Source organism: Rhipicephalus sanguineus, chromosome 11 (genome assembly GCF_013339695.2).
Source record: "Rhipicephalus sanguineus isolate Rsan-2018 chromosome 11, BIME_Rsan_1.4, whole genome shotgun sequence".
Classification (NCBI taxonomy): domain Eukaryota; kingdom Metazoa; phylum Arthropoda; class Arachnida; order Ixodida; family Ixodidae; genus Rhipicephalus; species Rhipicephalus sanguineus.
The window spans coordinates 86,201,487-86,228,273 of NC_051186.1; the positions used below are offsets into that span (position 1 = coordinate 86,201,487).

General features: G+C 45.3%; 1 protein-coding gene across 8 annotated transcripts in view; it reads right to left on the reverse strand.

The window, feature by feature from the left end:
• LOC119373850 (protein-cysteine N-palmitoyltransferase Rasp) overlaps positions 1 to 26,787 on the reverse strand; it is a 149,517-nt gene that overhangs the window by 84,867 nt on the left and 37,863 nt on the right. Inside the window, exons 10-12 of one of the 8 annotated variants that reach the window (XM_037643919.2) lie at positions 25,523 to 25,724; positions 19,135 to 19,279; positions 10,353 to 10,741 (exon numbers count right to left, since the gene is read on the reverse strand). The exons of 4 other annotated variants lie outside the window; for them this stretch is intronic. In XM_037643919.2, the coding sequence (XP_037499847.1) occupies positions 10,623 to 10,741; positions 19,135 to 19,279; positions 25,523 to 25,724 (466 nt within the window). In that variant the 3' untranslated portion in view covers positions 10,353 to 10,622. Of the gene's footprint in view, positions 1 to 10,352; positions 10,742 to 19,134; positions 19,280 to 25,522; positions 25,725 to 26,787 lie in introns of those variants that run through there. 3 more of the 8 variants (XM_049410920.1, XM_049410922.1, XM_049410921.1) reach the window with 3 other exon arrangements.

The following is a 26,787-nucleotide window of genomic DNA, read 5'->3' on the forward strand; positions in this document are numbered from 1 at the left end:
GCTTAAACCTCCTCAAACGCTAATTCCTGCACGCTGCGCCGTGGCATTACTGTCGTATACTTTGTAAAACACAATGCCGCACGTTAGCACCTCCGTTACTTCAGCGCCAGAAACCGTTGTAAAAAAATTACAGCATATCCACGGGTGAATGATGAAGAGCTTGGGCGAAGATCCTGAAGCAATCATGGTCTCGGGATTCGCTTCTCGTTGAGCCCGTTTCGCAGCGGCGTCCTTGGCGCGCACCGTCCCGGGATCCGCCTGGCTGCCGCCAAGCGAGCGCCCGCCGCTGCGCATCGTTCATGCTCCGCCAACGATCCGACACGTACGGCGACGATCCAGGAGAATGAGAGAGGCGCTCGCTCCCCGCGCATCCCCAAGCATCTCCGCGCAGCCCGCGCAGCAGCCAGTCGGAGAGGATGGATGGATGGATGCTATGAGCGTCCCCTTTATAACGGGGCGGTGAGAAGTGTGCCACCAGGCTCGAAAAAAACCCCTTTACTCTTTTTTTTTTAGCGTTGGCCTAGTGTCTTTACTTCAATTAAAATAATTTTACTCCAGAAGAAAAAAAAAAACCTTAAGTTTTCAGCTCCGTTCTGTGCCCTTTACGGCAGAATGTCCTTATTTTGTTCCCATTAGTTATTTTTGTCCTTTCTCTCTAGTTTTCTGCCACCAATACTCTCACCGTCTCTTACTTATTTCAATCGCGGGTGTGTTCAGCTTTCCATTGTCTCTAAAACCCAAGGCGTCATGTAGGCTCGTGCCCAAACGTACACCTGGGTGGATGTCTCCACATTCAATCAGAACATGCTCCGCTGTTTCCTGATCTTCCCCGCAGCACGTGCATTGTTCTTCTTCTTTACTGAATCTCGCTTTATAACTACCCGTTCTAAGGCAACCCGATCTCGCTTCAAACAGTAAAGCGCTTCCCATTGAATTGTCGTAAAATGCCTCCCTCCTTATTTCAATTTTGCCCTTTCGGTAGTTACTCAAAGCCGGTTTTTCTCCATAGCTGCCATCCAGTAAATCCTCTCCGCCTCTTTGACTTTTCGCTTAACGCTCTTTGTTGACATACTGCTTACACTACCAGCCGTATATTTACTAGTGAGCCTCCTAGTTCTTTTTCTCCACTGTGTGTCCACGCTCTTCCTATACAAGTAACGGAACACCTTCTCTGCCCATCTACTCTCCTTCATATTCCTTAGCCTTTCTTCGAACCTTATTTTGCTCTGAGCCTCCCTCGCCTCAAAACCTGCCCATCCCATATCGCCCTTTACAGCCTCATTTGTCGTCTTCCCGTGTGCACCCAACGCGAGGCGTCCCACAGTCCTTTGATTTATATCCATTCCCGATTGCACCTCTGCCCTCATGCACATCACTGAGTTCCCAAACGCAAGCCCCGGAACCATTACACCTTTCCACAGACGTCGAAGCACCTCGTACCTATTGTAACCCCACAATGCTCTGTGCGTCATTATTGCAGCATTCCTCTTTCCTTTTGCTGCCGAGGCTTTTTCCTGTACCTCCATGTACCTGTCACCCTCATTTATCCATACTCCGAGGTACTTGTATTCGCTCACCCTCGGTATTTCTTGGCCCTGTATTGACACCGCCTGATCACAAGGGTCAATGAATACCATCAATCCACATTTTGTTACACTAAATCCGAGTCCTTTCCCTTCCGCATATATCCGCCAGCTGCTGTATATCATCTCGACTGTCAGCAAATAAGACAATATCGTCAGCATAAAATAATCCTGGAAGCTTCTGCTCAATCATCACGCCGCCCTGTTCGTGTGACAGATTAAAACCAAAGTTGCTACCTTCTAGCGCTTTTTCCATATTCGCCATGTACAGCATGAATAACAGCGGGGACAAAGGACATCCCTGTCTCAGCTCCTTGCTAATCTCAACGTTCTCTTTGCTACTGATTCCTTCCCATTCTATGCAAACTGTATTTTCTCGGTATCTCTCTCTCAAAAGCTGTATACAGTCGTCGCCTATGCCCATTCCTTTCAATATACCCCACAAAATTTCTTGATTAACGTTGTCGTACGCCCCAGTGATGTCTAGAAAAGCCATGTACAAGGGCCTATTTTCTATTTTAGATATTTCTATACACTGAGTGAGAACAAACAGGTTATCGTCTAACCGCCTGTCGACTCGAAATTCATTCTGGAGTGGTCCCATAATATCGTTGTGTTCTGCCCACTTTTCTATTTTCGTTTTTACTGCTTGCATCGCCAACCTGTATAGTACCGATGTAATGGTTAGTGGTCTATACGAGCGAATGTTATCCTTTTCTCCCTTGCCTTTATAGATTAAGTTCATTCTACCTTTTCGCCAACTATCCGGTATTTGCCTGTCCTTTAAGCATTTTTCTACAGCTTTCAGCAGTGCTTCTTTAGTGCTATTCCTAGTTCGTTAATGAGGCTAACGGGAATCCCATCTAAACCCGCGGCAGTGCGCTTTGGAATTTTTCCTTCAGCCTTTTTCCAATTGAAATTCTCCAGCACTAGCTCTTCCTCGGTTGCTCTCTCCGCCACACTTTTACTCACCGGGGAAATCCCCTGGACGCTCTTTTTAAACGAATCGGCTGTTACCTTTCGAATGTAACCTAGCGCTTCGTACCCTTCCAATTGATTTCCTCCTTCATCGAGAATATGTTGTTGCATTGTGACAGACTTCCTACCTAGCGCCTTTATGTGGCTCCAAAATATCCTAGGTGCGGCCTCCTTTTTTTCGTGAATCTCTGTGACCCAGCGTTCACTTTCGCCTTTAACTTTTGCCTCGACCAATTTCTGTACAATGGATTTTTTCTCTAGATATATTTCCCATACACTGCAAACCGTTTCACACCCTTATAGGTGTATCTGCGATAAAACACCTATCGTACACCCTTTTTTTCTGTCAATATTATCCGAAAGGGTGTAATGTCTTCTTTGCACACCCTTCGCACACCCTTCTTTTATTTTTGGGTGTACAATGGGTGTATGTTCTGTTAAACACCCATGGGTGTTCTTTGAATTTTACACCTATGGGTCAATTCACGCATTGAATTGACCCATAGGTGTAAACAGGTAACGTTGTACTGCTGAACGCAATTAACTGAGACACTGAACACCACGGGCAACGCCTCCTGAAACCACGGGTCACCACCCTGTTCGACAGAGCGTCTTGGCACAGGATACTGTTTCACGAGGCACCTGAGTGTGAAGCTACCTGCTCGTGAATCAGTAATGGTTCACATTGGTTTGCTAAGCTTGCCGCTAAATTTTCATTCTTTTAGTAGTGTATCACAAGTCTGCTGTAATTACAAAGACGCATGTATTTTGCCTACTTTATTAGGCAAGTGGTAGTGAAAATAAAATATAGCATTGTCGTGCCTGAGGTTCTGAATGCAGTGAGTCAACTGATGTTACTTATTTTGAGCTCACATATATTTAAGCCTTTACATCCCGATTTATTTTTGAGAAATCGTTTCCCAAATAATTTTATTTATTGCTTGATTGGATTGACATGTTGAATTAATGCCCGAAATACATTCGGAATAATATATGTATTTGTTTAGCATTCATAAGCATTTGTTCAGTTTAGAGATAGTTGGCTTCACTGCACTGTGATCATCGCAAACACCTCTCCTAACGCTTAATCTATAGCATACATATACAGTGAAATCTCGTTGACACGATTCTGCATAATACGTTTTTCAGCCTAATACGTTCTCCTTTTTATTTCCTGCCAACATCCCTTGAAAATATTGCATTTTCATGCGTTTAATACCATCACACTTTTGCCAAAACTGGATAATACGACCGCGAAAGTGGATCTTGACCGATATATCGAGAAATCCTGCGTTTATTCTTCGCTATGACAGCTCCCACCGCGTTCCAACAACTCACGATCTGCGCGTAGCAGAGCCGCTGAGACCACAGCAGCATCAGTTTAGCGGCGAAAAGATCGCTGCTAGGCGATCTTTTCTTTGAGATTATATATATACGTATATATTGCCGCTTTGTGAGGGCCCCCCGTCCAGTGAAGGGAGACTTTAAGCCCTGCTTGTAGTCATGCAGCCCTTACTGTGTCGTCGCAATGCTTACTGCGATCCGAATACACTGTGCAAAGCATAACAAAACATAACACTGCCGCAGAAAGAAAGCTGCGCCCACGCGACCCAACAACGGCCGGGGCGCCACCTCCTCGGCCGGCGCAGCCGCCGCGGCCGCCGCGCGTGCGCAGCGCGCGGAACAGCTCTATCACCACGTGACTTATGCAACGCGCTCAGACACGCCGCCGGACTCCATCGTTTTCTGCGTGTGTTGTGCGTCGCCTCCCGATCGGTCGAGTTTTGCAGTCGGTGTTTCGGTTGTTTGAAGTGTGCCTGCTCTGTGTGCTCGTCCTTTACCTTCTGCCAGTGCTGCTTATTACGAAGATGCACTATACTCAAAGGGAGACCTGCAGCTTCATATCGTGGAGCACTCGAACTGAAACGGTATGTACCACTATCACGTTGCTACGGCCAGCGCTTTAACTCCGAGAGCGCGATCTAATGCCGTTAACTAAGCTTTTCTTAACTGGTTGACGATCGGTGAGCATTTGTTAACGTAGCGAGCATATGTGAGTGCATTGTTTCATCGGGATGAAGGCAAAGTTGTGTGACATTAGGCGCGGGCAGGCTTTGCTTTGTTTGGTGTTGAAAGCAGTGTGCGCATGCGCGGCTGTGATTCGGAGGGGGATTTGAACGCAGTTGTGGCGGTGCCCGCCTGTCGGCGGTGGTTTTGGAAGGGGGCCCCGCTCTCGATGAACCACTATTTTGATTTAAGAATAGTTGGGTTGTGACGGTGCCTGTTACCTCTAAGCGTCAAGCGTGTCTAAGGCGCGTATGCTTCGGCCTGTTGGTAATTCAAGTGCATTTTTTGTCGCACAAGAAAAAAAAAAAGAAACAGGACAGAAAACAACGACGTGGTGTCCGCGTCGTTCTTTTCCGTCCGTGTTCGTTTTGTGCGCTAAAACTACCGTGATGCTCGGGTTGATGCGTGTGGGTCATTTTAACGCAGCATGTTGCTTCGTTTTAGGTACGCCGCGCGAAGCTCGCCTAAGTGCTAATACATTCCGTTTCGTTAAATTCGTACCGATGTTTTAATTCATCCGTAACATATGTTTCCTGATAATGCCGGCACCCGTGCACGGGGAGCCGTTCGTTAGACTTTACTTGTGTTCGAATGAATTTTTCATGTCTATGTGTGGCCGAATCGCCTTAAATACCTGAACTGTGCTCGAGCATCAGTGTGCACTTAGACGTGCGCAGGGTTCCCCATCAGGGGGGAGGGAAGTAGGAAGGTTAATCGCTGCCCCCCTCCCCCGGCCTTACTAAAAAGTCAAAGTATGGGGGCAGACATTGCGCCCCCCCCCCCTCTGTCTGAATTGACCAGGGGGGGCGCACCCTCCCCCCTTCGTGCGTACGCCTGAGTGCCCGCGTTCGAGCACAATTTATTTTATTCTGTTTGTTTCCATTATGTCTAGCTTTCATTATTTTGTTGTGGTTATTAAAAGTTATATGCGCCTCGCCTCGCTTTGGCGTTGTAACTTCGCTAAATACTTTTACGTGTACAAACATTAAAAAACGCAGTTTGCACGACCACCTCCAATGATATTATTTGGTAAAAGACAAGCCTAATGATTTATAAGAGATTTTAAATTCTCCAGTCATCTTCAAGGCTGCAACTTGCAGCCTCGAAGAGAAGTCCTTGTGCATAGTTTTGTTTTATATGCTTTTTATCGATGTGCAGGAATCCTTCATGCCACTAAAGAATGCTCCTTTTTCTTTAAAAATGCGGATGATATTTGTCAAATATTACTTTCTCTTTCCCAAACAAGCTAATTGCACGTAGAAAAGCTGTTAATTCTCTCCAGTTCCATATGGGGCATCTTATGAGCTTCATATTTGGATGGTACTATCGTGAGCAATATGAGCTCGAACATGCGAGCGCGTGGCGAACAGCCTTGAACCTTACGTCGGCTGATTCGCAGCGGCGGCTGTCGGAAACAAAGCGGAAAGGGCGCCGCGCTTCCACTAGCTGTTGACCCTCCCGCTTCGATATTGTTGATGCGAAACAGCATCTTAGAGAGTGTCAGAGGCCGCTAGCGGTGATATGAATTCCCATCAACGCGAACAGCCACATCAGACTAGGTAGCTGCTGAGATATCGGCTATGACGTAGCCTGCCACGATGCGCAGGCCATGCTTGCGCATCGTTATCTCGGTGGTGTCGGCTGAGGATTTTGCCGCGCCTCATTTATTTATTTTGTTATCATTGCTAGCGGTCATTGGCACGCAATCAGCCGACATCTCGCAGCAACGCTAGCGAGGCGGGAGTACCAACAGTCAGCGGAACAGCGCCCCCCCCCCCCTATCCCCTCCAGTTTCGGCAACGCCATCCACGTATCACCCTATCTCAGTTTTAAGGCTATTTTCCACGTGCTCGCATGTTCGAGCCCATATTACTCACGATAGTACACGGTACAGAAACTGTTATTTACTGAAACAAATAATTGAAGTCTGCGTAGCGCTTTCCAGACAATGATCTTTTTATTTTTTATCATGCAGGGAGAGAGCGTTCCAATAACACCTTGCATTGTGTACGATGGCCCCGATCTTCCCTATGCAAGCAAGCTTTTCCTCCCTGTGGACAAAGAACTGCTCTTCAGTGTGTCCAATGCCGAAGAATGAGTAGCTGCACTCATGGCAGCACATTGGCTGGTAAATATCGACTGCCATCACAAGGCGTTCAACGTTCTCGTCGCTGTTGAATGGCTCCTTCTTGGCCAGTGGGTAATGACTCCGAGGACACGAGTAGTAAAGCTCCTGAACATTTTCAAGAAAGCCTAGAAAATAGGCCTTAGCTTCTGCTTAAAGTATGTCGCCACCTGTGATTAACTCGAGCTTAAGCCATAAAGTTATATTTTCATATGGTAACGAGTAGTTATTTGTTTTACATTATACAGAAACGAATACTATGGCGGTACTAGTATTTCATTTCAATTTCTTGCTCATTTTCTTGTGACATTTTAATACAAGCCATTTTGTCTGCCGATTTCAACATGTTCTCGCAGGTCATTCCACTTTGTGGTTATTGGCTTAGTTTTTATATTCAAAGGACTTTGTGACTTTTTGCAGTAGTTTTAATAATTGAGATCTTTTGCTATTGAAACTTTAGCTTAACAAAACTGCCAGTACTTGTCAGTGAAATCAGTGCATCGAATATTGTTTTAAAATTTATTTTTGAGCTATATGACAAGCTTTAAGTTTTGTCAATATTTTTTTAAAGAAATAAATACTCGTTTTATTCAATTACCAATGATTCTGTTGTCTTTGCTTGGAAAGGGATAATCTTTAAATTTCTCTGAACATGCCCGTGTAAAATTTGATTCCACTTTTGTTATGTAGGTAATGCTTCTGCAGTGCTGTCGTTGTCATAACGTCCCTATTCCCATGCATTTCCTGCCATATTACCGCATTTAGCATGCGCTGCGACGTGCGCGTCATGGCCCGATTGCTCACTTTTTTGTGTTGGAGCCACAATCTATTGCTCTTGAGAAAGTGGGAAATATTTCATAATTCCAGCAATGTGCACAGTTTTCTACTTCACTCATGTACTTTCCCAGAAAAGAGATAATATGGAGGCCTGCTGTGGAAAACGACGTTCTGAGTCCTTATAATGTTGCGTGAGTTGTCACGGAGCATTGATACCCTGCTCGTGTATCAGCTACAGCTGTGTGATGGCAGTGTTTACCCTACTAAGAAAGTCGACAACAGGCACAATGGTGTGGGCACTGCTGGAATTTTGAAACTTTATCAATCCACTTTCTCATCAAGGGATTGCACATTTCTGAACTATCTCCTTAACAGGAGAACGACCAGACCGTACCTTGTGTGTTCCAGTTGATTTCAAACACATACACTGATGTTATGCAGCCCATTTAAGACGATGGCACCTTATTTTATCAACAGCATGAGTGCAGGTATAAGAAGTGGCACCAATATTTCCCTTCTTGGGAAGGGCAACTACAGTGGGAAAATTCATTCAGGGGTGTGCCCAAAGGGACCAAGTGTCTGTAGTGCCCCAAGGGGGCTGACAGAGAAGGTTCGTTTGTGCTTCTCCCTGTAACTGCTATTCTTTCGAGGGCGGTTTCATCTATTACACCCCACTCGCACGGGTGTAGCTTGTTCTAAGACCCATACTGCACTATACGGCTGTGTTACAATGAAGCATGTTAAATTGAATTCCTCATTATGAAGTGGAAATAACGCCCTTGCTTCATATTTTGACACAAACGCCTTGGTCATTTGTGCTCCGTCATTTGTGCTCCTTGTTTGGCGGCATACGCGATGCCGCTCCGCACACGCGAGAAAGGTCATTGAATACCGTAGAGTATGTCTCGAATGTACGAGCTCTGTGTTTATTAAAGCTTGACTTTATTTTGTACTATTGGATAACTGTGTGAACATCTTGCAATATGTGTCAACACATTTTAGGTAATGACTTTGTATTCAGTCACGATTGCACTGTATATGTAAGGGCCATATATGCCGTGCTTCATATGCACCATAAAATCAGTGCTGCTGCCAGCATTTTCCTTCCGTGGCAGGAGCCACTATAACAGGTCATGCGCCCTTGAAAGGACTAGCTAAAGGGTAAGCTTTCTAGCGTTTCAATGGGAGCCAACTGGGAGGGGGGAACCACTCGAATTATGGAAATTTTTGCCTGGGTGTTTGGGTGTAATTGTGCATAAACACCCTAACGCCCTTTTTCTCGTTTGGGTGTAATGTGCGTTTACACCCTACACACTTTTTTTCATTTGGGTGTAATATGCTTTTACACCCATTGGGTGAAAATTTGAAATTACACCCATCGTATAGGTGTAATCCTGCTTGGTACACCTATTTTTTGGGGTGTAGGGGTGTGAGTTATAGACACCAAGTTACACCCATACGGGTGTAAAGTGGTTTACAGTGTATTTCGTTGACTTCGTCCTGCGGTCGCTTGTCCTTTTTTGCCCTTCTATGATTCCGTCATGCTACACGCCGCTTCTCGATCGCTTCCCAGATTTCCTTGTTCCACCAACTTTTTGGCTTCCTCTTTCCTTCCAGCAAATAGTTTTCTTCTCTCTCCCTATCTCTTTCGTCATTAGATCTAATAGCTCAATGTACTCCCAGTCCTTGCCTGTTATTTTGCCTACTTCTTCCTCGACTCTTGTGGCTATATTTATTATTCGTTTGTCATTTAAATACGAGGTGCCAGACTTTGATTCTATGCTCTCATTTCCAGTTTTATATCCCATTTGTAACGTTATTCGTTTATTATCACTACCCAAGCTTTTAATCCCTTCCTCGTCTATTCTCATTTCTTTCAGTTTGTGATAAATTCCTTCATACATGAGACAATAATCAATACTTGACTGTTTGTTTCCGACTTCCCACGTGATCTGGCCGTCACATTTAGGCCCCGTGTTAACTATCTCCAGACTATGTTGCTCGCAGAGATCTAGTAATAACTTCCCATTGGTGTCTGAATATCCGTCAAGGTCGTGTATGTGGGCATTCATGTCCCCTAGAAGGATGATTTCGGCCCCATTACCAAATTCCTTAATACCCTCACTCATGCAATCCACTATCTCCTGATTCTTTTCTCTGCAGTTATTTCCGTCGAGAGCAGCGGCACTTCCAGCGCCATCTAGTGTCGATTCACACAAGCGCCATATTGCACACAATTCTATTGGACCAATGCCATCTAGAAAATGAGACGAGAAATGGTGATGACGACACAGATTGTGTACAGCGCCATCTAGAATATCGTCCCTGAACTGCAGTTTGTATGTACTTCTATGAGACAGCGCCATCTATTGCATCATACGGGAGATCCGTTTACGCTGGACAACGGAGACGTCACAAGGTTAGACTAAGAGGAGCTACGCTCCTAAAACACTCCGACATAGTTTCACCGTCACCCTTTGCGAGACGCATTATGATCGACGGTCTAGAAATGCGCGAAATTTACATAACATTATACGAAGGTTCTGGAGACGAAACTTGAAGCAATTGGAAGTGTTAGAATAAATTATAGTGTATTTCACAGCAATTATTTAATTAAAACGTAAATAATTATTTGATTGTTGTATTGTCAGTCATGCTATATTTCATCATAAGCCAAATTCAACCACCCCTTCAAATTGTACGCGATAGTTATCGGCTGGCAGCGAGCATTCCTAAAAAGGAAAAAAAAAAGGTATCAAAATTTCTGCCGACACGCCCCACATTTAACGTCTTGTTAAACATGGCAATGACTTCACCAAAGCGATCGTGCGTCGCAATATATTTCACTTACAAGTGACATAAAGAAACTTTAGGCAACAAGAATGTTTAGTGTACTATTACCTCACTGTATGTGGTCTCTTCATTTCCAATGACACACAGAAATGGCAAAAGTAAGTCGAGTTTCCAAGTGAGGACAGCGTGTTGCAAAGGGGTAAGACAAAAATAAAGAAAAAGAACTTCAAAACAAAGATGAGAGAAGAAGCGATGAATGAAATTCGATATCGCTTCGCAACTTCCTGGGGTGCGGCGGTTCACGGCGCAACACGATTCCGCTTGGATTTCGCCGATGCTTCCCACTCGGCCACGTCCAAGGCAACATGGCAGCCGCTGTAGACGGCCACCAAGAATGGAACCATAGGGAATGGAAATCCTGCAAGTTACGCAAAATATGCATCCATGTTCGAGCAAGTTCTTTTTAATTCGAAAGACTGCCCTTAGGTATAACATATTTGCATGATTATCACTAGAGGTACGTCACGTGTAAACACGCAAGTTGAACTCGTGCATAAAGACTAACAGGGATCGGTGGAATGGTCCTTGAGCCACCCTTGTAAGTCCGGAGGGTTACCGGGAAGGTGACCGGTTGCTATGAGGTGACGAAGGCGAGCTTGCTCTAGGCCTGGGCACGACCACAGCATTGTGTGTCACGTCCACTTCAGTTATAGAAGTGTCATAAAAGGGACATGTGGTTCCGTACGCTGCGCGGTAGTGTTGCGGCCAGTGGGCGGTTACTGCCGGTGTAAGCGCCACCCCAACGTGAAGTCTTCGAAGCCCCCGCTCCTCAAAGCGAGTAAGCCCACCAGGGAGGTGGTAACCACACGGCGGTGTGAGTGCTCGTGTGGTTCGGAGAGATTCCTTTTGGCGCAGCGGTAATCGCAATTAGCAAACGTTACCGCAATGACACACGGGACACAGAAAAAAGACAACACGGAGCGGTCGTTGTCGGATAGTGACTGCGTTAGTTCGTCGTCAGTCTCCGTTACGCAGATTGAACTTTTCTCCTTTCCACGTGATTCTAAGTACTCGTTTCCTTAGTTATCTTCATGCGTTATTCTAACACCTGTTGCCCACTCTTGTCCAAGATTGCCCTGTGTTTCTCTGTTTTTTTTTTGTCGTGTTATCCTGTTGCTGTTTTGTGGTGCACACGTCTTTCTGATCCACATAAGCTCGGCATTGTTTCATTAAAGAAACAGTTGTCAGTTGGCGATTATGAATAACCAACTGACCTACACGCAGACTACCCTCATTTACGAGCAAGTGCACTTTGCGCAACGCTTAAGAGCCAGAAAAAAAAACCATGCAGCAGCATCTTTGGGAGTAGTCTGAGTGATGCGCAAGCGCGGATTGTAGGTCGACGCCATCTCTGGAACGTTGTTGTAGGGCCGCATGAGCATGGCGTCTTTCATTTTTTTTTTCTAGCGTTAGTTAGCGTTTGGAACGGCCCTATGGAAGGTGCACCCCGCGACCACCGAAGAGTGCGCTTGGCATCACATATTCACGTAGTCTAAATTTTCCTGACGTGTATGACCCTCCATGTCGGCATTACATCTTGTTCTAGAGCGGGTTTATATTTCACTACCACGAAATTCAATGAAGCCTTCGCAGGAAGTGTACACGTTTTACATTTGCTTTGAACCACGGGTACGACACATTCGTATGATTCAGGTACATTCACGATCCGCAAGCGTGGGTGTGTCGACCCCCCCCCCCCCCCCGCATGTATTGCCCAGGGCTGGGCAGTATCGCGATACAAGAGTATCGCGATAGTATTTCAGAGATACTTTTGAATATCTGTATTTCTGTATCGAGATACATTTGAAAAATGTATTTGTATCTCAGTAGTGAAATACATTTACGATGTATCGCCTGTATCGCGATACTATGCAGGACACGGGTATTTCGTTACATTGTTTTTTGTGTCGAAAATGTGTTGAGGTGTGTTTCCAATCGGGGAATGGCGTTTTTTTTTTTCTTTTTTGTGACAAGGCAAACAAAGGCGCGCCGCCGGTCGCCGACAGATAGGGCAGCGATGGTTTCCCCTCAAGCACAGAATGGTCCATGTGGTAAAACACGCGACGCCGCAGACGGCAGAATCGCGGGGGCAGTGTTGTCGGCCTCTGCCGATGAAAGTCGCTGTCTCTCAAGGTCAGTGCAGCACGCCTAATTTTTTTTTTGGTGGCAAGCCATTACTTCGCGACCCCCCGCGCGTATACCGCCTTGGAACAGGCTTTGCAATGCTTCGCGTGCGTTCAGTTCTCAAAGCGGCGGCACTTCCAAAAGCAGTTCCCGTAGTCGCGGCGCAAGTGACTAGAAGATGGCTATCTTTGACGTGCTATCAGCCACCTCTCCAATGTCAGGGTGCGTTCCTAATTGATTACATGCGTGAAACGGTCTTTTGTGGTAGCAGGCTCCCCCACCGCCGGAGCCGACTTCGCCTGTTGGCTGTTGCGGCTTTCTGAAATGGGTGCTGGTAGCGTCGGTGGTGGTGACAGCTTCATTGAAGCCGACACGGTCAAACGGTTTAAGATTCCGAAGATGGGGACAGACTTCGGATTCTGAACAGTCAGAACAACCCAAGTGATGGTGGAAGCGTTTCGGTATCTAGATGACCCGAGAAGAGATATCGCCACGCTGCAGGGCAATCCGGCTATGAAGGCGATATTTATTCACTATAACACGAATTTGTGCTCGCCTCCAGCGGTAGGCAGACTTTTTTCTTTCGTGAGTCTTGTGCTGAGGCTTAACCGACGCTGTTTGAAGACAGCCTATTTGAGAAGCCTACACAGCAATCTTCTCAGCAAAGCAGATCTTCAAAATAAATGTGTGCTTTTTCTCAATTCACTGGTGTTCATTAGTGATTCGAGTTATTTGCTTAAAGAGTGTTATTTCTAGCATAGCTTAGTTTGTTCGCCAAGTATGTCGATTTCGTTGTCCAACCCTTGTTACTGTAGCTGTGAAATAGTGTATTTTTATCGCCATTGATACTTGTAATTATGTCATTATTACTAATTATGTACTTTGTCCACCCCTCCCCTGCAATGTCTTAATGGCGCTGAGGGTACTGTAATAAATATATAAATGAACTGAATGTTTCGTTGCGCTGTAACTTTAATTACAACATTATGCTGCACTAATAAATGTCTTTGCGTAGTATGAGCATCCCTCAAAAAAAAATATTCCAGTATCTGTATCGCTGTAACTGTATTCCGGAATACTTTTTTCGTCTTATTGCAAAAGTATCTCCGAAATATCCCGTTACGTTAAAGGCAAGTGTATCTCAGTATCTGTATTTTAGGCTTCCAGTTCATGTTGTTTCGATATCTGTATTCCGGAATACTTTTCTGAGTATCTCTGCCCAGCCCTGGTATTGCCCCTAGTGGGACCTTAGGGTGATTGAATAAATAAATAAATAAATAAATAAATAAATAAATAAATAAATAAATAAATAAATAAATAAATAAATAAACATTGCAGCGTGGGGGCCTGGACTGAATACCGAGCACCGCGAAGAAAATTGACTGCGATTTATTCTTTTATTTCTTTGGAGCATTGAATGTCTTACGTGACATAGGGACGTCCGCCGCGGTGGATCAGTGGTTACGGTGCTCGTCTCCTGACCCGAAGGTCGCTGGTTCGATCCCGGCCGCGGCGGTCGCATATCGACGGAGGCGAAGCGGTAGAGGCCCGTTTACTGTGCGATGTCAGTGCACGTTAAAGAGCACTACATGGTCGAAATTTCCGAAACCCTTCACTACTGCGTGCCCCATAACCAAATCATGGTTTTGGCACGTAAAACCCCAGATATTAAAAAAAAATAGTGACATAGGGGCGCATGAACGGACAGTTTCCTTGTTTGGACTGCATAGGATGGGTAGCGCATTTCAATGTAAGCTAGAAAATGGAATCCTGTTGCCGCTTCCGTAATATCGTGCTAACAGAGCAGAAGCATGGTCCCTCATGCACTTAGGACGACTTGAAGGCGAAAGGGCATACGACCTTTTAAAGACGTGCATAAAATTATTATGCAAGGCGTGTACAAAAAGTAGTTGTTACATAGCTTTTTTAGGGGCAGTAGCAGCTCGTGGCACACTTGTTTCTCTTCCGAGCACTTCCGGTCGACCACTTCCTTCCTATTTTCCGAATATTAAAAAGAAAGATCTCCTAAAAATAAAACTGGTACGAAATCAACGGTTCTTGTTCAAGTTAAGGGATATGCTAAATACATATGATACCGAAGCACGAGTTTACGTAATGTAAGGGCGAACTAGCTCTCAAGATGGTTAATGAAAATTGACCGGGTGAGTGCATTGAAAGAGCAGACGGTTGCAGCTGGGATCGATGTGCCACCTGGCGGAGCAGATTTCAACCACGCGCTCCTTTCTACCTGGCCTCTGGGATCCGCTTCAGCACTGCGACGGAACACGAAGTTAATCCACGGAATACACAAGAACCAAGGAGGATTCAAAAAGAGAAATCATCCTTGACCATTGCAGACGAAAAAATAATATCTCTGGTTCAATGCCCCAAAACCACAGTACGATTATGAGGGACGTCGTAGTTGAGGGCTTCGGAAATAGCGACCACCTGGGGTTCTTTAAAGGGACCGACAGCTGGCCACAACGTGTGATTAGATCCTGGCAAAAATAATAGGACACTGAAATATAGTGACAGATTCCAGCATCCTTTTCGCGTTGTGAGTAGATTCATATGTTTAAATCGTGTTTAAAAGTAACAAGAACCGGTACATGCGCAGCCTAGCGGAAGAGCCGTGAAGCTGGCATAGTCGATCACTTTCTGCTGTACGTAGCCTTACGCCGTCATGCGTGCCATAATTAGTCCTGAAAATTAGAGTATGTATATTATTATCTATCCCCACTCTATCTTGTGCTGCTTAGGAGGTAAAAGGAGTTGCACGGTGAGAAGCGGCGCGGCCTTCGCAATAACCAGTGGAACATGTCGAGCCGCGGCGCATGCGCGCGGTGTGCACGCATGCGCGGCAAGCCGCCACGCTCGAACACGAACCGATCTCGCTCTCACTGTTTGCAGCATGGGTTGTCACTCGTGTTTACGACTTCATATTCGCCGCAGATGGAAAAATTCTTATTACGACTGTTTCACAGCGTTTTCCACGTTACCGTTCCGTGATTAGATACCCTCACCGGTAAGCTTTCCGTTGCGCTAAAGAAAATGGGCACCATAAAAATTGGTTGTCGGTCCCTTTAAAAGAGTGTTGACACAAAAATTCCGACACAATTTAACTGTTGTATCACACTAATGGGTGCATATAGGTGCCATCTGTACAATATCAGACACAAATACAGCCTTGAAAGTATTTTAATTGAGTCGTGAAGTTCGTGAAAGTGACGAATCGGAAATAAAAGCAAAAAGAGATGATGTCATCTTGCGGGGCCTTTTTGTAAACAACGTACGTCACGAGTTCTGGCCAGGTTACCGGAGGCGTGGTGGCGACACCTGATTATGCACCTGAGAACGCTGGACACCTGAGAACGCTGGTGGCGACACCTGATTATGCATAGCGTAACCAGAGGCCTACAAAATAATACTGCAGCGACTTACCCGCTCACTGAATCTGTGTAAAGCATTAGCAGTGAGATAATCAGCAACTCACTGTATTCTCATTGCTTTTTTGGCACAAGAACAGCAACGGTACGGAAAAAACAGAAGAAAAATTATGGTAGCTTGACAAAACGCCACAAGATGGCGCTACCGGCTCTGTGGCTATAGAGTTACTGTGTATGCTACCTTTAGGTAGCATATACAGTAACTCTATGTGGCTACTGCTACTGCTGCAGCTGTCAATATCTCCGGTAACCAGGTATCCGCAAACGTTAGGAAGTCTACAGGCAAACAAAAGCTCTCTCTTGCCGGGATCGTACTGCGTAGTGGACAGATAACTGCTTCGGCGTTCCGACGTGCGTACTTGGCATGGGTATGCCTTGAGAACGCTGCGTTGCCCAATCTAAATACGAGTCAGTAAAGCGTACATCACGTCACTTGCATGTTACTGTGGTGAAGTGTAGTGACGCGTTGACGCGGTGGCGTTGAAATGTGGTGGCACCGTAGTGTTGTGAGACGTGTTCGGAGGCAACGGCAGCGACGACTAAGCAACGAAGGGAAGACGAAGACGGCCGCGCGAAATATCACGTGTGAAAACCAGGCCCGCCGAACGAAGAGAAAGTTCGCGGGGAAAAGCACGGTGAAGGCCCTTGGGGAAGACCAATGAGAAGAGGGCACGTGCAAGAGGAAAAAGACTTCTTGATATCCCATTCGCTAACCTGGGGCTGCACTTCACAATTGACGATGTGCTTACCTTCGGTGCTTCAACTCTGGGCTTCAGCCACAGAAATGCGTTTGATGCCGTGTGTAGCTACCTTCATGAAACAAAACGAATGTGGCTTTAAATTTCCGCTTGTATAAGTAATATTATAACAGAAAAAAAAGTTTGGATATTATTTTCATTATTATTGTGATTCTTCTTCTAAATATTTTTATTCTAATTCCTATTCGGAACAATGATTAAAGTGTCTGATCTGTATGTTAAAAAAAAAAAAACTATTATTGCCCTCTTTCATTGATGCGTGCGGTTTTTTTGTATATTCATTGCTATTATTTCTTTATTTATTCTTTTTATTGGCATCAGCATTCAATACTCAAAATATTAAAAAAAATTACACCATTTCCCGCTAAAGGGGACCATGACGCGATGCGAAGCCGGAGCACTTGCACGATCGCGTTCTGTTGGCGTTCTTTGGGCATGCTACCGACCTCGCGTCGTAGAACGCGAAGAGGAACGCTACGCGCGTCTTGTCTTCTAGCCTGGCCGTTAATTCTCACAGGGTGAGCGGGGAACGCGGTAGGTAGGCATGCGAGAGGGGGGCAGCGTAGGAGAGGAGAGAGAGCGGGAGGGGACGCGCATGCGCTGGTGCTCATCGCGGCGTTGCCCAGGAGAGAATTTCGGCATGTCTAGCCCGCATTTCAGAGGAAGTGTGGAAAGGGGAAGGGGAGAAGGAAAGTGGAGAGGGGAAAGAGGAGAGGGAGGGGAAGTGGAGAGGAGGAGGGGGATGGTGAGTGGAGAGGGTATGCGCATGCGCAGTAAGGGTGGTCACGCCGCACACCACCACCACCGGATTGAACTCCGCCATAAGATACTTCGTATCTAAAAATCTAAAATTTTTTTTTTTCGTAAGACGACTTCTTGGCCAATCCCCCTGAGTGGGTATGAGCCATGCAGTAGAGGATACTACTACTACTACTAGACGGGTCGAGGCAGAAGCGTTGGAACAGTCTGGAGCGAGCATCACTGGTGTCGCGCGACTGCGAGTCGGGTTCCGGACCCGGCGCAAGAAGTCCGACAAGGCCATGACGTTCCAGCTGCCCACGGTACACCCGGAGGTATACGGTCTCAAGGAGTTCCGGCCGTGACTGCTCCAGGTCACGTCCTTGGTGCTCGAGCTCGACTCCCGAGCCAAACTGCCCGTGGAGGGCAGAACCTCCTGTGTGGCTGTTTCCTGCCGGAAATGGGCCCGTGCGACACCTCAAGTGGAGCATAGGAGCAGCCACAGATCTGGCGAGAGCAAGCGGCCTACCACGTCTTCGGGCAAGCTCCGACGTGCTGGTCAGCGACGGTGACGTTGTCAGCATCGCCGCCTCATCAGAGGCCTGCCTACCAAGCCATCGCCGTCATCAGCACCATCGGTGACTTTTTATCTTTATGAGTGTTAGAGCGGGACGGTAGAAGATTCGCTTTAGGTTGTAACTAAGACAGATCTTCTAGCTTGTTATTAATAATAATATCTGGGGTTTAACGTCCCAAAACCACCATATGATTATGAGAGACGCCGTAGTGGAGGGCTCCGGGAATTTCGACCACCTGGGGTTCTTTAACGTGCACCTAAATCTAAGTACACGGGCCTCAAACATTTTCGCCTCCACCGCTTCTAGCTTGTTATTTTTTCATTTTCATACTTATTCCTACTTAAAGTTTCTTACTTTTCTTCTTTACTGTTAACACGGCTTCGTCATTTCTTTTCTCTGAGCCTCCGTCTCAGAGTAACGACTTAGAATAGCGTAAACCTCCATGACAGCTACGTATAAACACGGTTACAGAACGCCAATGTTGTGATTTTACTGTTTCTTTCGTCATTTCTCAACCTGCTACTTCACAAATGATCGAAGCGAAAAATGTTTCAGCACGTCTGATGCTGCGGCTGCTCCAAGCCTCACGGAAAACGTCGCCTCAATTGGACGACGACGACAAGAACAATATCGCAGCCATCGGCGAAATTCGCGAAGTGAATCTGGCATTTCTGACTGATTTTTACACTCCTCCCTGTTTTTTCTTCCATTGCCGCACTAGATAATCAATGTTGTTTGACGATTGAGGAAGCAAGCACTCGCAACGCTCAATGCAGCAGACGAAACAGCAGCGCTTACAACATGGCAGAAGCTGGCCAGTGACGTCACTGGCTCTCGCGGTCACCTCATAGTATTTGTTAACGAGCAGGCCGACTGTAATGATTGTGCTCTGAGAACATTGCTTCGCCGAGTTTCAGATGAACATCGCCCACCGGGCATTCCTTGCCATCTACTTAGACCAAACGAATGTCTCTGGCAGATCGCGTCCGCCGAAATGCAGCCAGGGAAATCGAACTTTCGACCTCGCGTTCGGGACATGGGCGGGTAGTGGCCAGAGCAACGAGCTGCAGGGGAGGAAAATCAAGTGGGGACGGATAACAGACTTACCGGTCAGGATCCTCCTACAGATGACGAGGCACACGTTTAGTCGCGCAAGGTGGAAGATGCAGGCACACATTGTGAGCAAGAAATGTGGAGAGCCCAACAAGCACTTGGCCATTCGCATCCGCTCAGGTGACGCCAGGTAGCGGCCCTGTGGTGTCAGCAAAGATACGAGAAATCTGAATACACACAATGAAGGCGACGAATTGGAAGTGAGGATTTGAAAGAAAAATGACCCTGCAAGAGAGGAACACAGTTTTACATCAGAAAAAAACAATGGCAGCTTCGCATTAGTGGTGTCAAGACTTAACGAACAATGCATCTAGGTGTCCTTCCTTGTTTGTTTATTTTTTCTTTCTTTCTTCGCTTTCTCACTGTTTCTTGTATCTGATTTTTGTATTTCTTTCTATTTCTTTTTTGCTCTCTCTATTAATTTCTGTCTCCTTCTCGCTCTTTCTATCTTTATTTGGCATCCCTCCCTTTCTTTCTCTTTCTTTGTTTGTTTCTCTTTACTTTTCTGTTTCTTTCTCTTTTTGTCTTGCTCTCTCTCTATGTCTGCCACTGTCTTGCTATCTTGTTTATGTTTTTATTTCTTTTATTTATCCCTTTTTCTGTACCCATTTCTTTTTATCGCTTGCTTTCTTTCTCTCTCTTTTTCTAGTGTTCGTTTTCGTTTGACAATGGCACTTAATTGCTGTACACGGTAGTGTGGGTAGCACAATTCCGGTCGCGCATACCCAGCTGAGGAGTTTTTCACGATGGAGCACAAGTTACGAATAGCGCAAACAGCTTCACTTTAAAGAGAATGAAAGGAGGGCATTCCGGTTCATGACGACGATAGTTTTCTACGATGGAGCACAAGTTACCGAGAGCCTAAACAGCTTTGCTGTTAAAAATATTGTGAGTAGTTCCACCCTGTGAAGGTAGGTGACCATAACTATCTCTGGAGCCACCGCTTTGACAAGGGGAATTGTTTTTGCCAAGGAATGTCACCGAAGAAGCAAGGGCCCCTGACTGCACTGGCGATGTGCTCTAAGCCAGATCCTCTTGTCAAAACTTTGGCTCGGGCGACACTCTCTGCGTTACCACTTCCGATCCTTCCAATATTTATTTTTTTTATTTCAAAATACTGCAGGCCAATTGGCCCAAGCAGGAGGGGCAGTACACATAAAAGAAATAAAATACAAGGATGGCATAATACATGTAGTGGTACAAAGTAGAACTAATACAGAACAATATTTCATGTTCTCTTGAATTTACGTCTTGTTTGGCTTGGTGAGAGTTTCCGGGAGGGTGCGATGCTCGTCGTGACCAGGTCCCTTGAACGCTGCTAACTTTCATGAACAATACTTACTTGTCCTCGCGTTTACAGGCATTTTTTAGATGCGAAGCATCTTATGGCGGAGTTCAAACCGGTGGGGGTGGTGGTGGTGGTGTGCGGCGTGACCACCCTTACTGCGCATGCCCAAACCTTCTCCACACATCTCCACTCCCCTCCCCTTCCCCCCTCTTTCCCTCTCCCCACCCCACGTCCCCTCTCCACTTCCCCTATGAAACGTGGGCTCGATGTGCCGAAACGCTGCTTCGCATCGCCTTATGGTCCCCCTTATCGGGAGATGGTGTGATTTTTTCATGCAATTACTTATTTATTTATCAAATACCCACAGCGCCTTCATATGCATTACAGTGGGGGGGGGGATACATAAAGTACATAATACAAAAATACAGGTTACATGCGTAGATAGAGAAACATGATCATAACTATACTAGTACATCACAACATGGTTATGCCTAAACAATAACATCATGGAGCGCCTGGACAAACGCCGCATTTGAACTTATCCGCGCAATGTGTGATGGTAGCCTATTCCAGGCTGTAATTGAACTGGGGAAAAATGACTTTTTATACATAGTACTTCTACAGAATATTTCTTTTATTTTCAAATCGTGGTCCACTCTTGTAGACACATAATCAGGGTCATGGAAATATTTCGCGCGGTCGATTCCAGTACGTGAATGGTTGATGTCATGGAAAAGTTTCAATTTATGAATACAGCGTCGTTTTTGAAGACTGTCCCATCCAATTAACTTTTTTGCTCGGATACACTGAATTGCCTTGAATAATTTGGAAAAACAAACCGCACTGCTTTACTCTGTATTCGTTCAAGCTTGTCTATGTTCTTTTGTGTCCAGGGATCCCAAACCGTACTGGCGTACTCAAGCACTGATCGTACGCTGGAAAGATATAGCAGAGCCCTTGCATTGACTGGAAATAGTTTGGCATTCCTTTTGAGATACCCGAGCACACGAGATGCTTTGGCAGTAACGTAGTCAATATGTCGTGTCCATGATAAATCGGTCGTAAAGAACACTCCCAAATACTTAAATTCGCGCACGGACAATAGCTGTGTTCCATTAATGTTGTAAAAAGTGTGAAATTGTTGAGTTCTTTTTTTAGAAAAACACATGTGTACTGTTTTTTTTAACGTTCAGTTTCATATGCCAATCTGTGCACCACTGTGTAATCCTATCTATATCACCTTGCAGAATTGCACAATCACTTTTGTCATGAATTACTCTATACAGCACACAGTCATCTGCAAACATGCGTACAGAAGAAACAATATTATCACTGATGTCGTTCACATGAATCAAGAACAGCAAGGGGCCAAGCACCGACCCTTGCGGCACTCCTGAGGTAACGTCAGCCTCACCCGATTTTTCACCATTAATTATAACTCTTAAGCGCCTAAACTGCAAATAATTTTTAATCCACGAAATCACAGAACTGTCAGTACAATACCACGACAGCTTTTCTATTAACGCATCATGGTGTACAACGTCGAAGGCCTTCTGGAAATCGAGAAATATGCAATCAATGGTGTCACCTCTGTCCAGTGCACTTGATAGGTCATGAGTCAACTCTGTTAGTTGTGTGACACAGGAAAGTCCAGAGCGGAAACCATGCTGGCAGTTGTTTGATAAAGAGTTCTCATTTAGATGTTTCATTATGCTTGAGAAGAGTATTTGCGACCCAGTCGTTGTTGTTTGTTTGCATTCCCAATTTTTCTTATTTATTTCTTCCCATATTCACATCCTTTATATAACCCCTTCCCGAAGGAGTTGGCAGTAGTGATGCAGAACTATCGATGGTACTATCGATACTATCGATAGCTGAGTCACTATCGAACTATCGATGGTGTGAAAGAACTATTGATAGTATACAATCAACCACGCGAACTCATTCAAGCATAAACTAGGTTCCCCGAGTTCGTGGTATATAGTTGAGCAGGAGGAGCAGGTTGAAGGGCAAGAAAGTTGACTATTTGTGTTTTTTTTACCTGAGTGCTTGGCTGCATATGATAGTTAGCTTAAAACTGTTCAGCTGTAGCGGAAGGGACGCCGTTACATGTGGCGGAAATGCGCGGCTTCAAATTTATATTGCTTTTTATGATTTCAAAAAAAAAAATAACAAGAGCTAAGTTTGTTAATTGTAAGGTGTAACTGGTTGCTATTGAATATGAATTTAGTGATCGACATATTCCGCCTATTTAACTCCGGAAATAATTTATTTCTCTCGCCAAAAATTGCTCATCAATTGAGCGAACGGAGTATTGCTGATAGTACTGATAGTAAGCTATCGCAAATGTGTTGGCAATATCGCTGGCCAGCAACAGAATTGTTACGCACAGCACTATCGATAGTACACTCTTAGAAAAAAAAACGCAGACATATTCACTAACAAAATACTAATAGTAAGATGCAGGTTAGTGACATTCACTACCTTGTCAGTAAATGAATTGCAGTAGCTCGAATGGTTAGTCTGTTACTAAATTGTTAGTAACCGCACCAGCAACTTAGTTACCGTACTAACTCTAGCGGACTGCAATTAGCCAAGTAGAGGTTTACGCCTATTCTTTTTATATGTGCGTTTGCAATGTCATATCACGTTGATTGTACCGCGTAATCATGTATAAGGTGAAATAAAAAAATGGCACAGCTTGTTGCACCAATTAACAATCGCTAATTTATTTAATTAATTACCACGGTAAATATGTGTTGTGACCTCAGCAGACATGGCGTTACACCTAGGCTTGCACAGTAGCAAGAGTTTATTAACAGAAACACGTCGAAAGAAAGAGTCACTGTGAACATGAGTTGTCTGCCTTTTATAATCGCGATAGTGATGACGTCTGTCCAGTCTGTCCAGTCACACACGCGCGCACTTTCCCCCGCACCTCGCTGCCCTCACACACACGCACTGACGCACGCGCACTGACACAACAGTATGCATCATAACAGCGTAGATTGAGGCATGAACGGGTTGTAAGCGAGAACACACACAAGCACACACAGAATATCAAGCCTTCTACGCACGCGCCATCTACTCTAATAGCAACTTGACGGCTATTTATGTACCTATACTTTGGAATAGCACACACTGTAACGGTTAGCAGTCATAGAATTTAGAAAGATAAACGATTATTTTTTTCCCCAGTGTATTGTATCCTAGTCCTAGTACATATGTATGCTATCACGTATCACGATACGATTATTCCAACATAATCTTGAAAATTGAAGTTTTGCCTAAACTTTCCATAAAGCTGTTACAATTACGGCATAATAAACTACGACATCTACGAAGCATCTGGCAACATAGGCATTTTAGTACTATACTTAAAGACACTAAGAAAGGCTCCCAGTTAGTAGCGGCAAAATTTACCAGCTTTACTAGCTACTGGGTAGTAAAGGGATGTCGCGAAGGTTGCAAAATACGCTCGGTACTAGTAAATGCATGCATGTACTAATTGTTTACTAACTTGTTTCAAAGAGTGCTTTATCGCTAGTAATATTACCGATGGTACCATCGATTGCACTATCGATAGTACTACTATCGATAGTTTGTCTACACTATCGATAGTTTCAAATAAACTATCGATGCTATATCGATAGTCAATTTACCGATAGTTCTGCATCACTAGTTGGCAGGCGTTTCGCCCCTCTAAGTGGCAGTTGTCAGCCTGCTCCCTCCCTGTTACGTTTATGTCCTTATGTGTCCGAATAATAATAATAATAATAATAATAATAATAATAATAATAATAATAATAATAATAATAATAATAATAATAATAATAATAATAATAATAATCAATCAAATGTTTATTTAATGTGCCCAGGAACAACCGTAAGGTCTTTGTACTGGCGAACGAAAAAAAAAACAAACAAAGGCCAACATTCATAATAAAATATCAGGGATAAAAAACATTATAACATTGCACATATACAGCTATGCGCAGGAAAAAAAAAAGGTCAACAGTGTACGAGGCTATGTAAGTACAGTGCAAAGCTCGGAGCAGAACAACGACTGGGAGCTGTTAAAAACATCTAGCTCCAAAAAGTAAGCATTGTAAAGACGTTGTATCCTGCCAATGGTCGAATGTTCACAGAGGCAGGCGGTTACATGAAAAGGTCTATTCTCTCTGGTCAGCTTACGTGGAATTCGGAAATTAAGACAGTTGAGCAGTACAGGGCAGGATATGATACCATGCACAAGCTTGTAAAGAAATAACAGACCAGCGCGATTTCGTCGGCAGCAAAGTGATGGCAATGATAATAATCCAGCAGCGTTAGAACGAGATCCAGAGACATTTCTAGCGAAACGATGGTTCTAAATGCTTAGGAATTTTTTCTGGACTCGCTCAATGGCGTTGCTGCTGGAATTAGGAATGCCATTCCAGATCACAGATGCATACTCTAGTTGAGGAAGACATAGCGCGGTGTACAATTTTCGGAAGGGCATAGGAGAACGAAATTCTCTAGACATTCTGCAAACACAGCCTAGGGTGCGAAGACCCCGCAAAGCAACACGCTTAGCGTGAGCAGAAAAGTGTAAGGTGCTATCAAAAAGAACAGCTAGATCATTGATCTCACATGCCTTACACAACGACACAGAATTGACAGAATATAAAAATGGCACACTAGATGTTTTTCGAGTGAAGCTCATTACCTTGGTTTTGATCTCGATTTCTGATCTCGATGGTGACTACTTCGAGGGCAACACCTAGTGCACTGAGCACGCACCAGACGGTGCTGTGCGAGTCGAAGCCGTGCCAGGTGATGGTGAAGGTGAAGGCAACCGCCGTACCCAATAATAATAATAATAATAATAATAATAATAATAATAATAATAATAATAATAATAATAATAATAATAATAATAATAATAATAATAATAATAATAACGATAATAATAATAATAAACTCTGTCGTCCTTTCGCTGCATTGCTTCTGTTTGCTACCCTGAAACACCAACGCACCTAAACCTGCATCTTTCAGCTAGCCCTTCGGCCAATCGCGTTGACGTTGTTGCCAAGTGGCGTAAGGGCGCCGTACCTCGAACTTCTTGACGGGTGTCCACTTTCTGATCTCGATGGTGACGACTTCGAGGGCAACACCTAGTGCACCGAGCACGCACCAGACGGTGCTGTGCGAGTCGAAGCCGTGCCAGGTGATGGTGAAGGTGAAGGCAATGGCCGTGCCCAAAAGCATCCGGGAGGCGGTGCGTCTGCCACCTAGCACGGGCTCGTAGACGTACCTGCGTGTACCGCCAGAACCGTAATCATGTGAGACAATAAATAAGAGGCTACACGTCATTTCCGCCATCGCAAAATCAAGAGAAACATACAAGCAGTTGATTCCGGCGGCGTTCTTTCTCCCATTTACCGATGGTCGCTACTTGTAATGTATGTATCTTTTTCTCTGACAGGCTTGCATGACATTTCTGATGTTTTCTCCAATATGAGCGCCACCTGCGCTCAGAAAACATCAATGTATCTGTTGGGTAACGATTTTTTAGCAGCGAAACTGCTGGTCAAATAATGAAAATGGCTGTCGTCCGGAGAAAGCCTCGCCGCGCCGTTGGAATAGCAACCGCCACAGCTGCTCAACACCTGGCCTCGCCACGTCTCGCTACAGTGACGTCACGCCATGCCACGCCTCCACCAAGCCGACGGAGGAGCCGCTGCGCCTGACTACCGCGACCGCTGGGGTGACGTCACGGCGAGCCGCGGATGCGCCGCGGATGCGCCGCGAAGCAGCTGTGTAGAGACTGCGAAATGTTTAAAATTGGTGTCGCCTAGCAGCCATTTATGCCATAAAATACGTCATAAATAGAGTTTCTGCGCATGTGCGCGTCATCGGAATCGCTATAATGGAGCCGCGCCTGGTCGTACCGAGGCAGTTCTGGCCATGGGCCGATCGAGGAAGGTCTGTACACCCGAAGAAGAGCCTGCTTATCGCGAGACTCAATGTGTCAACGATCAAGAACGTAGCCGTCGACCGAGAACCGCTCCAGCCTTCGTGGCCAACGAAGCAGCGGTGAAGCGGTGCGCAGATCCGTACTATGCTCGGCGCGAGAATGAGCGGGAATCGGCAACCAAACGAGCCGTGCGCGTTGAAACCGGAGTCGGTCGAGCCGACTACGAGCGGCGAAAATCCGCGTGAGCACCGATGGAGCCAATGCCAGATTTTATAGCGAGTTTCTGGCGCTCGAGTTTGCACATTCGTGTAAGCTACGTTGATCGCGTAAAGCTTGCTGATCACGTAAAGCAAAATCTGACACAGGACGAGAGAAGGGGCGAAGACGAGCGCTTACTTCC